The sequence below is a fragment of the Phaseolus vulgaris genome, chromosome 7, assembly GCF_000499845.2.
Source record: "Phaseolus vulgaris cultivar G19833 chromosome 7, P. vulgaris v2.0, whole genome shotgun sequence".
In the NCBI taxonomy this organism is placed as follows: Eukaryota; Viridiplantae; Streptophyta; class Magnoliopsida; order Fabales; family Fabaceae; genus Phaseolus; species Phaseolus vulgaris.
This window is the reverse complement of record NC_023753.2, coordinates 5943902-5958375: the sequence shown is the minus strand read 5'-3', so window position 1 is coordinate 5958375 and position 14474 is coordinate 5943902. Positions and strand designations below refer to the sequence as shown.

Genomic DNA, 14474 nt, shown 5'->3' with positions numbered 1-14474 from the left:
ATTATCTAATTAATCTATAACATAAGTTTTTAAAAAATCTTCCAAAGTCGCAATCATCTCAAACTGACCATTTGTTTGAGGATAATAGGCTTGATTGAGTTTGACTTTAGTCCACTACACCAAAAAGTAAAATTAGCTCCAAAAGAAAGTGAAGTGATGCTAGGAACCCTAAATAGTGTCCACTAAGCCTTTATTATTAAAAAATAAAAAAAATAAAGCGTGGGTAAGCGTGAGTTATATGGAGATAAACTAAAAAAAATAAAAAAAATTGTGTAGGTCAAATGGTCACAACTGAAACTATAAATAATAAATAATAATAAAAATTTAAAATTTTGCAGGTTAAGCCCACGCAAACATAATATATATATATATATATATATTTAAATTAAATTTAAATATGTAATAAAATTATGAAGGTTAAGCCCACGCTTGATTAAAAATTGTGTGGCCAATCCGTTGACTAAGCCCACGCTTCTTTGAATAAACAATATAAAATATAATTTTGTGAGGGCAACATCTAGGCTAAGCCCACGCTTCTTTAAATAAATAATATAAATATAATTTTGTGTGGGGAGCATGTAGGCTAGGCTTACGCAAAAAACACACCACTTGTGTCCCACACACCCGCCACTATTTTTATGTCGAGCATATTAGCTTCCAAATTTTAATAATAACTACACTTTTGTGTCCATTTATTATAGCTAGTGTCCCTTTTTGACCCATGCTAATAAACATATTTTTTGTAGTGCTCCCTCAATATTCTTGCAATGTTTGGCAAAACCTAAATATGAATCTAAAATCTTTGTTGAAGATTGTCTTGAAAGGTATATTATGCAACTATAGAATATCTCTAATATGTAACTGAATAAGTTTATGCATAGAAATCCTCATATTCATAAGTAAAAAGTGAACAATCTTTATCAATCTATCAACAATGATCCACACAAATTATGACATCTCACAATTTTAGGTAAATGAGTAACAAAATCCATAACTATGTTATCTCATTTCAAGTCTGGAATATATAATTGTTGTAACATCCCTTAAGGTCTTTGTTGTTTAATATTAGCTCTCTCACAAGTCAACTAAGAAGTGACATATTGAGCTACATCTCTTTTCATTCAAATCACCAAAAATATTTCTTTAGATCTTGATACATATTAGTCATTTTGAGATGCTAACTAAGTCTACTTTATGACATTTTTCTAAAATCAATTTGTTCAACTCATCATCTCTTAGTACGAATATCCTTTCTCTAAAACCACAAAACATTGGTCATTCCAAAAGACATGACAATATATTCATAATGTCATATCTAGATCAATAAGTAGTGTTTTTTTACGTCTTCATCATTCACAAGAATCTGATGATATTCAGATTTTAAATCTATCTTGAAAACACAATTGTACCATACATATTGATTCATTAAATCATCAATATGTGGTAGAGGATACTTGTTATTTATAGTCAACTTGTTTGTTTGTAATCAATAAAAAAACTGAGAGGAATGGTCCTTCTTCTTCACAAAAAACATAGGACTTCCCTATGGTATAGCCAAAACAAGGCAAAAATTGGTAGTGGAGTGAAAAGATCTGTAAAATCAATTAATTGATTTTTCCGTTCAACTGGACTAATTTTCAGATTAAGAGTTCTTTATGAGAACTCAACCAAGTGACTATTTGCAGCAGAAAACAAATAACAAAATTTAAAGCAATATATCAGAGTAGGAAAAGAGATATTCACACAAAGAAATTTATATTGGTTCACTCTTAGTCAAGAGGTACATCTAGTCCAATCCTAGGTAATAACTGATAATTCACTATGCAATCAAAACTAGATTATAAACCACACTAAGAATGTTGATCGTGAACTCATCAAGAACACACAACACTCTTAGTCAAAACCACACAAAAAATGTTGATCTTGAACCCCTCAAAAACACACAACACTCGTAGCAACAACACAATTTTCAGAACCACTTTCTGAAACTATCTTATACACAATTACAGTATTCAAAGAAGGAAATATAATACACCTGGAATTTACAAAGCAGTAGAACAATTGAATGGAAAACCCATGTCCTACTTCACACAAGCATTGATCCATAAGTTCTTGATCTTCTCTTGAAAACGTTTTTGATAAATCTCTCTACTTTTTTTTTCAAATGATCACAAAACATCTTTATATATATATTTAATAAAGAGGTTAAAACAGTTAGATCATTAATTGAAAACAATTAAAATCATTTAAAAGTAGTTTGAAATTCATATAATTTTGTTTCAAAAACAATTGATTGATTTTAAAATAAACTAATTGAATTATTTTTCTATTAAAGATTTCAAATAAAATAGTTAATTCTTTGTCTCACAGAAAAGATAAAAGAAAACAAAGTTTTTCAAAACCTTTTAAAAAACACTAAGTGCAATTCAATCGATTGTCACAACAAATCAACTTAATGAAAAACTCACGTATGATTAATTGAAATGATTAATTGAATTGATCTTTCATACTTTTGTTTGACGATTTAAATATCTATTTACATTGCATTTTCAATTTATTTTTAATTTATAAACCTCAAAAATTATTTGTAAGAAGAAAATATTAAAAACTAAATACAATTAATATGTGTCATTAAGTTGTTCTTTATATTACAAATTTTAAAAAAAATTAAAATATTTGATTCTAAGAAATATATTGAAAATCAAAATTGCGTTACTGCTGTAAATATTATTGTGTTCAATTGTTATTGTCTTTCTTATTTTTTGAAATTATCTTAAATATTGATGTCATGACAATTCATAACTGGATGTCCAATCAAGTTAAGCTGATTAACCAATAACTGCTGGTAAAAATTTTAAATTGTACTCACAAACATTCCCCTTAATTTGATTGGTAGGAATATTTTTTTAACTATTACACTATTTTAACGACCCATTATTAAAGAACGATGACCAATTAATTAAAGTTAACTCTGGGCTTAATAGTAGCAAAACTCACTTTTGTTTAAGTACAAACTTCTGTTAGTTAATCATAATTACAAAGGACACTTTAAACAACTGCTGATCTTCCTTTCTCTTTTCAATTAAAAGAATTAGGTGCTACTAATAGTAAATATATCAAGAATAGTTCTACATCTTAACTACCGGGTTTTAAAACACTGCCCCAATTAGGGTTTTAACTGGATGTTTTTATCCAATTGTTTTTCATTGTTTCTAATACAAAAACAAAGGTTAAATTGTCAATTATTGATTCCTAAATAGGTAGTAGCTAAAAGGAAAAAAGTAACATTAATTCCGTTAAACGATTAAATAAACCGCAAATAAATAAAAAATTTAGGGTGAAGATGAAAAACTAATTCAAACAAGAAACTTAATAACATATTTGATTTGAAAACAAAAGAGTAAGAAAAAAAATGGAAATAATATTTTCATAAGTTTAAATTAGTTTCTTTATAAATTAATTTATAAAAGTTCTTTCATCATTCCACCAAACCAAACTACAGGAATAAATGGAAATTATTGGATAAAAATAAAGGGAATAGAAACAAATTCCAAAAGTAAGCACAAGCTGTCGAGTGCACAACATTATTTTTGCAGTAACTCTTCTTTATTGGCGCAACTACGTTAAAATTAGGATATTTTTAAACTTAGGTAAACAAAGCCCTTTGGTGTGTTATTCTAATTTGTAGAAAAATGGGTTCACCAACACGTGTCTCGATTATTTTTCTGACGAATACATAAATATTTCTTTTTTTATGATGTTCCTATTATAAAATGTAAAAACAAATTTTTGGAGCTTATTATTATTATTTTAACGTTATGCATAAAATTATTATGGGTACTTTCAACAGATATAAAGCTATTTCACCTTAGGCAACCCTTAATTTCGCAACTAATTTTGCAGTCTTCTTTTTCCTCGGTTTCCCGCAAAACATACCAAACCTTCTTTCTTTGTGCTGTTGGGTGCAGCTTTGCCTTTTCTTTTTCGTTAATTGAAGTCACTTTAATGGCAGTCAAATTCACTTTGTTCTTTTTTGAATAAAGGGCTTTCCTCATCATAAGCATGCCTCACATTTATTTGGGTTCCTGAGCCCAGTGTTGTCCTCCCACATTAAGCATCCCAAAACAACCTTGGTGTCACTGTGTTGCAAATTTTATTTTAATATTGATGGACACAATATGTTCAATCAACACATTCAACGGAGAGAAACATTAATTTAGAGGTTCATGAGGGCAAGTAATAATGCATCCACAATGATGGAGCTTTTGTTTTGATTTCTTTTGCAACACTTAAACCTTAAGCAACCAAGCACTGTCCGCAAGTACTTACAACATTTTTCAAGACACTTTTCTTTACGACCTAATCGATAATGACCATTCTCTCCTCCACTCACTATTGCTTTCAACTACCTGGCTCCACCTTTTACTCTCTCACAAACGTCTCCATTCTTCACCCATGTACCAAAGATTTTTGTACCAAATTTCTCATTAGACCAAACTTAGTAGTTAACTAACTTTTTTACCTCGGGTCTAGGTAGTTACTAGCTAACTGTCAACCATTTTTCTTATCAAAATTAAACTGTTTTATGTCAAGTAAAATTACTTGCATAACCATATGTTCTGCTCGTTCTACTTGTTTCATGAAAACCAAACAAAATTAAATCAGCATCATTTGTTTTTTTTTTCTGTATGTGCATTGACCAAGTGTTCATAATTTTACCTTTCATCACTTGAGCTCATTTCTCTGTTATCATGAATAGCCACTATTAAAAAAAGAAAGTGAATTGACCAAAAGGACAAAAGAATTGGAGAGGAGTCACTAGTGAGTACAAGTAAGCAAAATAATTTAATTAGGTGCCACAAGAAATGTTTTTACCTTTTCTTTTCTATAACGTCTAAGGAAATCTCCCAAAGCATACATCACCACCATCATCACCACTATGGGACACAATATAACTAAGAGGTCAACTTGACAAACTATCCAACAAATGAAGAAATAGTCCAAATTGTGCTACGTGACCTTGTCAGTGTGTTCACACAGTACTGTTTCAGCCACATAATTACATATAAACCAGTACAAAAATTCTGTAATCTTTATGTGTGTTTCTAACAGAGAATAAATCATCAATAAATCCAACTGCCAAACAGGTATATATAAACAACCACAATTGTCTGAGTCCAGACAGAGAAGAAAAAAAAGATGCAGTCCCTTGGTCAAAATGAGGCCTCCCTAGCATGCCCTCAAGGTTGTTGCCCTTCTTTATTGTTCAATCCTCCACCACCACAGTCTCAGAACACAACAACCAAACCCAGAAACAGTTCTTCAGAGTGTCGCCACAGCTTTGTAGCCACGACGGCATCCTATATCTTCCCAAACACCAAATTCACCAACCATGAGTCCCTTCCTTCTCTTCATGAATCATTCAGTGAATTCAAGAAAGTGTATCCTAAATACTCCGAAACTGACCAGGTGGACCATGTGAGAGCTAAAGAGTATTATCATCTCTCTTTCTCCAACCCATCATGCCTTGACTACATTGGTATTGGCCTTTTCTCCTATTACCAACGCCAACACCACCGTGACACCTCAAAAACCCAACTTGCCTCTTCTTCAACTCCTCAATCCCCAACCCAATATTCGGATATTCCCTTCTTTAGCATATCCTACAAGACTGGGAATTTGAAAACACTTTTACTTCATGGGGGACAGGAGTCAGAGTTTGAGTCTGCCATGAAGAGAAGAATAATGAAGTTTCTCAACATTTCTGAAAATGACTACTTTATGGTTTTCACAGCAAACAGAACTTCAGCTTTCAAACTTGTGGCAGACTCGTATCCATTCCAATCTAGCAAGAAGCTTCTGACAGTTTATGACTATGAGAGTGAGGCAGTGGAAGCTATGATTAGTTGCTCAGAGAAGAGAGGAGCCAAGGCCATGGCAGCAGAGTTCTCATGGTCAAGGCTGAGAATTCAGTCAACAAAACTGAGGAAGATGATTGTTAGCAAGAGAAAAAAGAAGAAGAAGAGGGGTCTCTTTGTGTTTCCACTTCACTCCAGGGTAACAGGAGCAAGATATCCTTACCTGTGGATGAGCGTAGCACAGGAGAATGGATGGCATGTGTTGATTGATGCTTGTGCATTGGGACCCAAAGACATGGACAGCTTTGGCCTCTCTCTCTTTCAACCTGACTTTCTCATCTGTTCATTCTACAAGGTCTTCGGAGAAAATCCATCAGGGTTTGGATGCCTTTTTGTCAAGAAATCTGCTATCACCGCTCTTGAATCCTCCTCTTGTGGAGGAATTGTGAACCTTGTGCCAGATAGGTTTCTACATCAGTCATCACAAGATAAGGGTTCTTCAGGGAACTGCAAACAAAAACCATTATCTAGCTTGCAAGACCAAGAATTGTCTTCCTTGAATTCTTTCTCTGGTCGGATACAAACTTCACAAGCTTTAAAAGTTGAAGAAGAAGAATCATCTGAGCTTCAGATTATGGTGGCACCAGCAGAGCCAAAAGAAGGTTCTGGAAGTGTGGAAGCAAAAGAACTGGTTGAGAGACTTCAAAATATGAAAGCACGAGATGGTGAGAGCGAGGGATTTAACATTGAGTGCAGATGTTTGGATCAAGTGGACTCTTTGGGATTGATAGTGATCACCAACAGAACAAGGTACCTGATAAATTGGCTGGTGAACTCCATGATGAAGCTGAAGCACCCTAATGCAGCAGGGGAACCCCTAGTCAAGATTTATGGCCCAAAGGTAAAATTCGATAGGGGACCTGCTTTGGCATTCAATGTGTTTGATTGGAAAGGTGAGAAGGTTGAGCCCGTCCTTGTACAGAAACTTGCTGATAGGAACAATATATCTCTCAGCTATGGGTTTCTGCATCATATTTGGTTTGCAGATAAGTATTCAGAAGAAAAGGGAAAAGTTCTACAGACCAAAGAAGGAAGAGGCCACGGACTAACCACCAACAAGAAGAAAGATAGGGATAAGCTAGGAGTAACAGTAGTTACTGCTGCATTAAGCTTCTTGGCTAATTTTGAAGATGTATATAAACTATGGACTTTTGTTGCCAGGTTCCTTGATGCTGATTTTGTGGAGAAGGAGAGATGGAGATACACGGCTCTCAATCAGAAAACAATTGAAGTTTAATACAACAAATTCCATTTATTCTTCTGGTTTGTGGAACACAAAAGACTCCAGACTTTGAATTTTGGAAAATAGTTAACTTGTTCACTTATTTTGTTGATCACTCAAATATATTTCACAAATATTTGTATCGTCTATTCTGTCCTCGGATGTACATTATCATTATTAAAACATAAAGAAATAAAGTAATTTATTGAATCAATTAATATGATATTTATACCTAAGAGAAAATTATTTATAACACTAATATACCGGAAGAGTAAAATAACTAATAATATATACTAAGAAATAAAATGACTAATAATATTAGCATTTATAATATTTAATTATATTTGATTCTAATATCTTATCAGATGGTAGAATAAATATTTGTGATTTTAAACTTGTTGGTAAAACAATTAAAAACATGAAGAACTTTTTTTAATATTAGCGGTCTCATGCTCAATTTTGACATGAATGAGGGTGAAAATTTGTTTTTTAAAATGACAACCAATTCAAATTTTGGGATGGGTTTAAATTAAGGTGTGTGATAAATTTGTCATTATAAAAGAATATAGTTGTATCCATTAAAACTTCAAAATGTTACGTTAGAGTAATTGTTGCAATCAAACCACTTCATTGTCTATTGATGAAGACACAATGTCTTGAGTTTGTCAAAGATTTTGACACTTTAACTTGTTTGACAAACTTCCAAGAAATCAAAGAATGGCCAAGGAAAGTACAAAATTCAGTGGTTGATTTCCCCGTGTCTTGATGGCTTTCTAATTTGCATCAACATATGTTGAAAGATTACATTTGTTTATGGTTGGAAAAAGAGGCATTGACTTAGAGTGATCTTCAAGTACTATAATAAGTGGTGTGGACTGCAATTAAATGTGTGGTCAATAAATTTTTGATGTATTGATTTAGCTTGTGAACTACAAAGTTAATGTCTAGGCTTGAACGAGTGCAAGTACATGAGTACAAATGGATTCTTAATATGGTCACCACCATTGAAATTAAGTTTTAAATTGTGTTCTATAGGTAATATAATTGGTTTGTTACCTAAGAAACCAATATCATTAAGCAAAGATAAAATATATTTTCTCTTACTTAAGAAAATACCTTAGTTGGATCTGGAAATTTCCAAGTCTAAGAAGTATTGAAGAGAAACAAGATCTTTAGTTTGAACAAGAAACTCAATCTCAATTGTACACTCTTAATATAAGAAAAAAGTTTAATTACCTTTTTCGTCCCTATATTTATAGCCAATAGTCAATTTGGTACAGTGGTTTTTAAAAAATTCAATTTGGTCCCTAAGTTTTTTAAAATGTATTCAAAATGGTCATTTCTGTTAAATATCACCAAACAGCGTTAAGTGGTGCTTATGTGGCAGACACGTGTAAGTTACGTAGATTGTGCTTACATTACTTTGGTGAATACTGAATTAGGATTTAGGTTATTCAAATTGGAGATTTCGAATTTCTGATTTAGGGTTTCTGATACGAGGATTGCTCCCCTGGTTGGATTCTGTGGTGCGCTTCCCTGCTTCGATTCCATTCGGAGGTGTGCTCCCCTCATTCGATTTTGTGGTGCGACCGTGAGTTACGATGGTGAGCTGCGTTCCCATGGTCGATTTGGAGGAGTGATTATGTGGTGCGGTCCAGAGGTGGTGAAGGGGCAGCGATTGTGACATTTTCAAGACCCAACACGAGGCTTAAGTTACAGTCCATCAGAGGCCACTTTTGGAAGCCATGAATGCTTTTGGAACTCACCCATTTCTAAACATATGTATTTTGAAAAACAATTATTATAGGACCAAACTATGGTAGCTCTTATGGATTCATTAGTGAAGAAAATCTGCTTGTGCTTTATCTTCTAATGTATTACATATCGTATTACTTTTACATACTTTACCTTTATATTATTATAACATCACAGTTTTCTTTCATTTATTTAGTCTTTGATGAGATTGACCTCTACTTGCTCTGAATTTTCTTGCTGTGTTGTCCAAATCAGAGTTCTTAATTATTCATGATACTAATATGTTTGATTCTTAATTTCAATTGTGTAATATCTTTCAATCTCAAGCCATTGGAGAAAAAACTTATATAGCGGTTGCACATTTTTAGATGTTATTTAAATTTTTCTGAGAATATCACTGCTTATCTTTTCTATAAATATCTTCTAAACAGCCAACGTATTTGATGTACCCTCACATCACTTTTGTGAAATCTTCAATCAGGTTTCATTTACATATAATAAACTTGAGTTTACAATGCAACATTGGTCCTGAGAATTGCAAATCAGTTAACCAACATAGTTTCAATTATGAAGTTTACTTCGCTCACTGCAACCATTGTGGAATTGTCCATTAGACCATTATGAGATGCATATCACCTTATTCAGACACAAAATAAGAAACAAGATCTTTAGTTTGAATAAGAAACTCGATATCAATTATACACTCTTAATATAAGAAAAATTAGGACTTATAAGATTATGTCATCCACATAAACAAATAAAATGACCAATGAAAAACCAAAACCATAAATGAATATAAAGTAATTATATTAGACAATGTAAAACAATTTTGGTGTATTGTTGAAGAGAAAATTCAAATCCATTGTGATGATGTTTGTCTAAGTCCATATATAAACTTGTTTAACTTGCAAACTAAATCATTAGAGTAGATATAATCTACCATTAGTAACAATAGATTATGACACATTAAAGTTTTCATTAATGATATACATGAGAGAAAACTAAAAAAAATATTAGAATCCGGAAAAATCATTTCTAATTTTTGAGAAGAAAAAATAAAATAATTGATTAAATGAAGATAATGTTTACATATAAAAAATTATATACTAATTACCTTAAACAAAGTAATTGATTACACCAAAGAACGAAAGAACTCGTAGAGCTAGAAAATTGAATATACTGTCTAATTCAACGAGAAAGTAATCCGAATACCCTTTCTAATCACTTCCAAAACTGACTGAAGTGTTGCTTCCAGCACTATTCTATTTAGTAAATGTTCTTTAATGATATATGTTTACTTAACCAAATCAACCTACAAAGCATCATGGCCTCTCTTCAGTATATCTTAGTGCGTGTTTGGCAGTCCAGAAATGCATGTATCTTGAAAAATATATGGTCAAATTGGAATAATTACATAGAATCTGTTTCTGAGTGTTTAGGAACCGTGCTTTAGTAGACGATAATTAAATATAAAAAATGAAGCATAAAGCCAGAAATTGTTTCGTCACTTCAAAACCGTAAAAGAACAAAATATGAATAGTATTCTAAAATACCAATAAGGGATTAAGTTTGACTTTGTTATCTTCTTTTTCTATTTTTGTTGGCTGGGAATTTGATGTTCAAGGGACTTGACATTGTTTCAATTCTTGCTTTCTTACTTATGCCCATTATTCAAACACGGCCTCTATGGAACAGCCGACCAAGAAGCTTATTCAAATAAGTCATGTTTCTCCACTAAGAAGTTCACATCATCAATGGATTATAATTTCTTCTGACTTACACATCTGAGGAGGCTATTAGTCCTTGTTTCATTTCAGTAGTAGTCATAATAAATAATCTCAGAATATAAGTGTAAGTATATTTTTCTTTTCTAAACCTTTTCGATGAAAGCGAGACATTCAGAAATAGACAATTTCTGAAACCCCCTCTTAACTAACCATACTTGGTCAAACAACTACTTTAATTTACACAAGTCGTGTAAATTACGTTTATTTTCAAAAATTTCTCTTTTTTAAAAAAAAATTGAATCAGATTTGGAAGAAAATAAATAAATCAGCATGGCCATGCTCCAGGAAGACTCCAAAAACTAACGGTGAAGTTCTTTTATTATTATGACCACGTGCCATTGCATGAGTTGACGCATTCCGTATCTGAACTTATCCAAGCGGCTTCTATTTCTATGTTTTTGTCTCATGTCAGAGCTTGTGGCAGAGAAACTACTCTCGTCAAAGTTCAGCTGATCATTGAACAATCGCTCAAAATCATAAACATGAAACGTTGTCACTGTGTCGTAGGTGCAAGATGAAGTTTCCCTTTGGCCCCTAAAAGAGGATACCTATGAATCTACCTTGCTACTGAACTGCTTCTCAACGCATAAGCTTAAGTTTAATTTGGCAAAGAGTGGCCCCGTATTTTTTCCATAACTATTATGAACTTCCATATCAAGCCCCAATTTGGTCATGGAGGGAACATGATAAGACAAGGCTAAAATGATTTAGGGACACTTTGTAGAATGCGTCATTAGAAGTTGTTTAAAGTCCATAGACAAAATACGTGAGCTCAGGATCAAGTGTGCTTACAAAAGGTATTAATATGCCTCCTCAGAATAGATTTGATTGGCAAGGATGTTCAATAGTACGTGAATATTCTCACTTTGAGGATGGCTATTATCTCCAACTAAAAATTCATGACTCCTACCATCCACCCTTATAATGCTAGAACCAGGAGCCTTGCTTATTCCTTTCTGCTTCATCAGTCTCCTAACACTTCTCACGTCAGCCCATTTCTTGTTAGTGGCATACAGATTAGAAAGAAGCACGTATATGCCACTATCTTGGATTTCAAAATTCTGCAGTGATTTCAACATTTCTTGGGTGAACCCAACATTCCCATATGTATTACAGGCACTCAAAAGAGCTCCTATGATCTGCACATCAGGGGGCATGGGCATTGTCTTTATCAACTCCACAGCTTCCCCCACCAGTCCAGCTCTGCAAAGTAAATCAACCATGCAGCCATAGTGTTCTAACCAGGGAGAAAGGTTGTAGAGGGGACTTGACATCTCATTGAAATACTTCCGGCCTTCGCTGACCAAACCAGAATGGCAGCAAGCTGTAAAAATAGCAAGAAATGTCACTTCATTAGGCTTAGCACCAGACTCGATCAAATCTTCAAATAGTTTCAAAGCTTCCCTCCCATGTCCATTTATTGCTAGACCACCTATATAGGCATTCCATGTACGGATATTCCTAGAAGGCATTCCACTGAAGATACGTTTCGCCATGTCTATACAACCACACTTTGCATACATGTCAACCAATGTCGTTCCTATATGAACATCCCACTTGATACGGCATTGATCAATGTATTCATGGACCCATCTGCCATAGTCAAGAAGCCCAAGGCTGGCACAAGCAGAAAGCACACTAGTTAGTATAACTCCATCAGGCTCAAAGCCTGAGCCCTGCATTTGACAGAACAAGTCCAGCGATTCACTGGGACACTGGCACTGCACTAACCCGCTTATCATACTAGTCCAAGAAATAATATCTTTCTCAGGTATCTCATCAAACATTTGCCTTGCATCAGTGACGGACTCACACTTCATATACATATCCAACACAGCATTGCATACCACCAACTCATTACCGTAATGACATTTGAGACCCAACCCATGAATCCCTTTCCCCAAATTTAAACAACCCAATTTCCCACAAGCCCCAAGTATGCTGACAAAGGTTGCTACATTAGGTTCCGCATCCATTCTCAAAAACAATGCGATGGCCTCTTTATACAACCCAGCCTTGACATACCCAGATATCAAACCAGTCCAAGAGACCACGTCTCTCACAAGCATGTCATCAAACACCTTGCCAGCACCAACGGTGTCCCCAGAAATGCTATAAACATGGACAAGAGAATTTTGCACATAAATGTCGCACCACAAGCCAGTCTTAAAAGCGACAGAATGAAACTGTTTAACCTCTACAATCCCATAAAACTTAGCACAAGATTTCAAAACTGCTGGGATAGTGTACACATCAGGCACAAAACCATTCCTAACAGTCCATCTATAAATCAGGACTGCAAGCCAGGGTAAGTGGCCAGAGGCATAGCCAGAAATCAGCAAATTGCAAGGGAAAGAGCTCAAGTTCCAATCAAATTGCTTCAGGAAATTGCAAGGGTACTGAACATCTGCGATATGTTTCCCCAAAAAGTTTGCAGCTTGGGTTACAATCAAGTCATTGGCTACAAGGGCAGAAGTCAATAGATGAGCATGGATTTTCTTGAAGGATCTCAAGTCGTTGCTCTTGTGAATCAAATCCAAGAGTACCCATTTCAGAGATTGCCCAGCCTTGCTCATGCTAGTAATCAATGCTCAAAGATCCATGCAAAATCTTTTACTGTTTACTAGCGGAGATAGCCACGCTTAGTTATTGGCACATCCAAGGTTATCAAAATCGCCATGAGTTTACGTTCCAAATTATTAACAAACTTTCACTGGTTCTCTGTTGCAATTTTCCAACTCATATATTTCGCTAAATCAGAATTGTACCTGTACGTTGGTTACACAACGGGGTGTTGGTTATCTAATTAAAAATTAACATAAAAAACATTATTTTTATATTTTGTATCTTTTAAACCGAACGTTTTAAAAGAAATTAATTTATTGTCTTCTATGTTCATCAATTTTATTTCTTTTCATTAATGTGTTATTCAATCATAATAATCATGTAGTCTTTGGGTTACAGCCGAAAATATATTTCTTTCCATTAAGTTCCCCTTCCTATTACAATATTGAAAGGTCCACTGGGCTTAGCTGGGACAACAGATTCAGGCTTTCGTGCTGCAGCATTAATGCAATTTCTCATGCACCATATTATTTAAGAAATGTATGCAACCAAAATTTTAAAATTCAACATTATTCTTAACTTTATTTTTACTTACAAATCCAGAAATTCGGAAGTGATGGTTACATGCTCTAGATTTCGATATTTAAAAAGTTATTTGTATACTTTATTTAAGCTTATGGATAGTCATATCCAGAAATGAGTTATGAGTTTTAGATTTTCATATTCGAAATTGTATGCTGAAAATGGTGTTGAGATCGAGATTTATAACACATTTATGTTTGTTTATGAATCTTGATATCCAAAAGTCATTTCTGTTGTCCATATAAACTTTCGAATGGCGAAATTCAGAAATAACATATTAGTTCCGAATGTGTATAATCATGATTTAAGTTATGGATATGAATATTCATAAGATAAAAAATTTAAATTATTAAGAATAAAACGGATTGCATTTAGGTGTGGTTTGAATTGATATGGGGAAGGAGAATCAACCTAGCATTAATTGCAATTTTTTTCATTTTATAGAATCGGACTTTTCATTTTCTCTTCCTATTTTCTTTTGCAAATTCTCGTTGGAGCTTCATACCTTCCCCGACATTTTCATATTTTTTTAATCTGAACAATATTCTTTTAAGTATAATAGAGCTTCATTTTTAAATTGTTTTTTTCTTTTTCTTTAGAACTTAAAAAAAAAACAAAATAAAATTATTTATTTTATTAAAGTCG

At 33.4% G+C, this 14474-nt stretch overlaps 2 protein-coding genes across 2 annotated transcripts; one reads left to right on the top strand and one right to left on the bottom strand.

The window, feature by feature from the left end:
* Positions 1–4815: 4815 nt before the first annotated feature.
* LOC137827614 (molybdenum cofactor sulfurase-like) lies at positions 4816–7289 on the top strand. The gene has a single exon (XM_068633822.1). The coding sequence runs from the start codon at positions 5200–5202 to the stop codon at positions 7153–7155; it is 1956 nt and encodes a 651-aa protein (XP_068489923.1). The 5' UTR covers positions 4816–5199; the 3' UTR covers positions 7156–7289.
* Positions 7290–10970: 3681 nt separating this feature from the next.
* LOC137828890 (pentatricopeptide repeat-containing protein At4g38010) lies at positions 10971–13453 on the bottom strand. The gene has a single exon (XM_068635634.1). The coding sequence runs from the start codon at positions 13256–13258 to the stop codon at positions 11483–11485; it is 1776 nt and encodes a 591-aa protein (XP_068491735.1). The 5' UTR covers positions 13259–13453; the 3' UTR covers positions 10971–11482.
* Positions 13454–14474: the final 1021 nt, after the last annotated feature.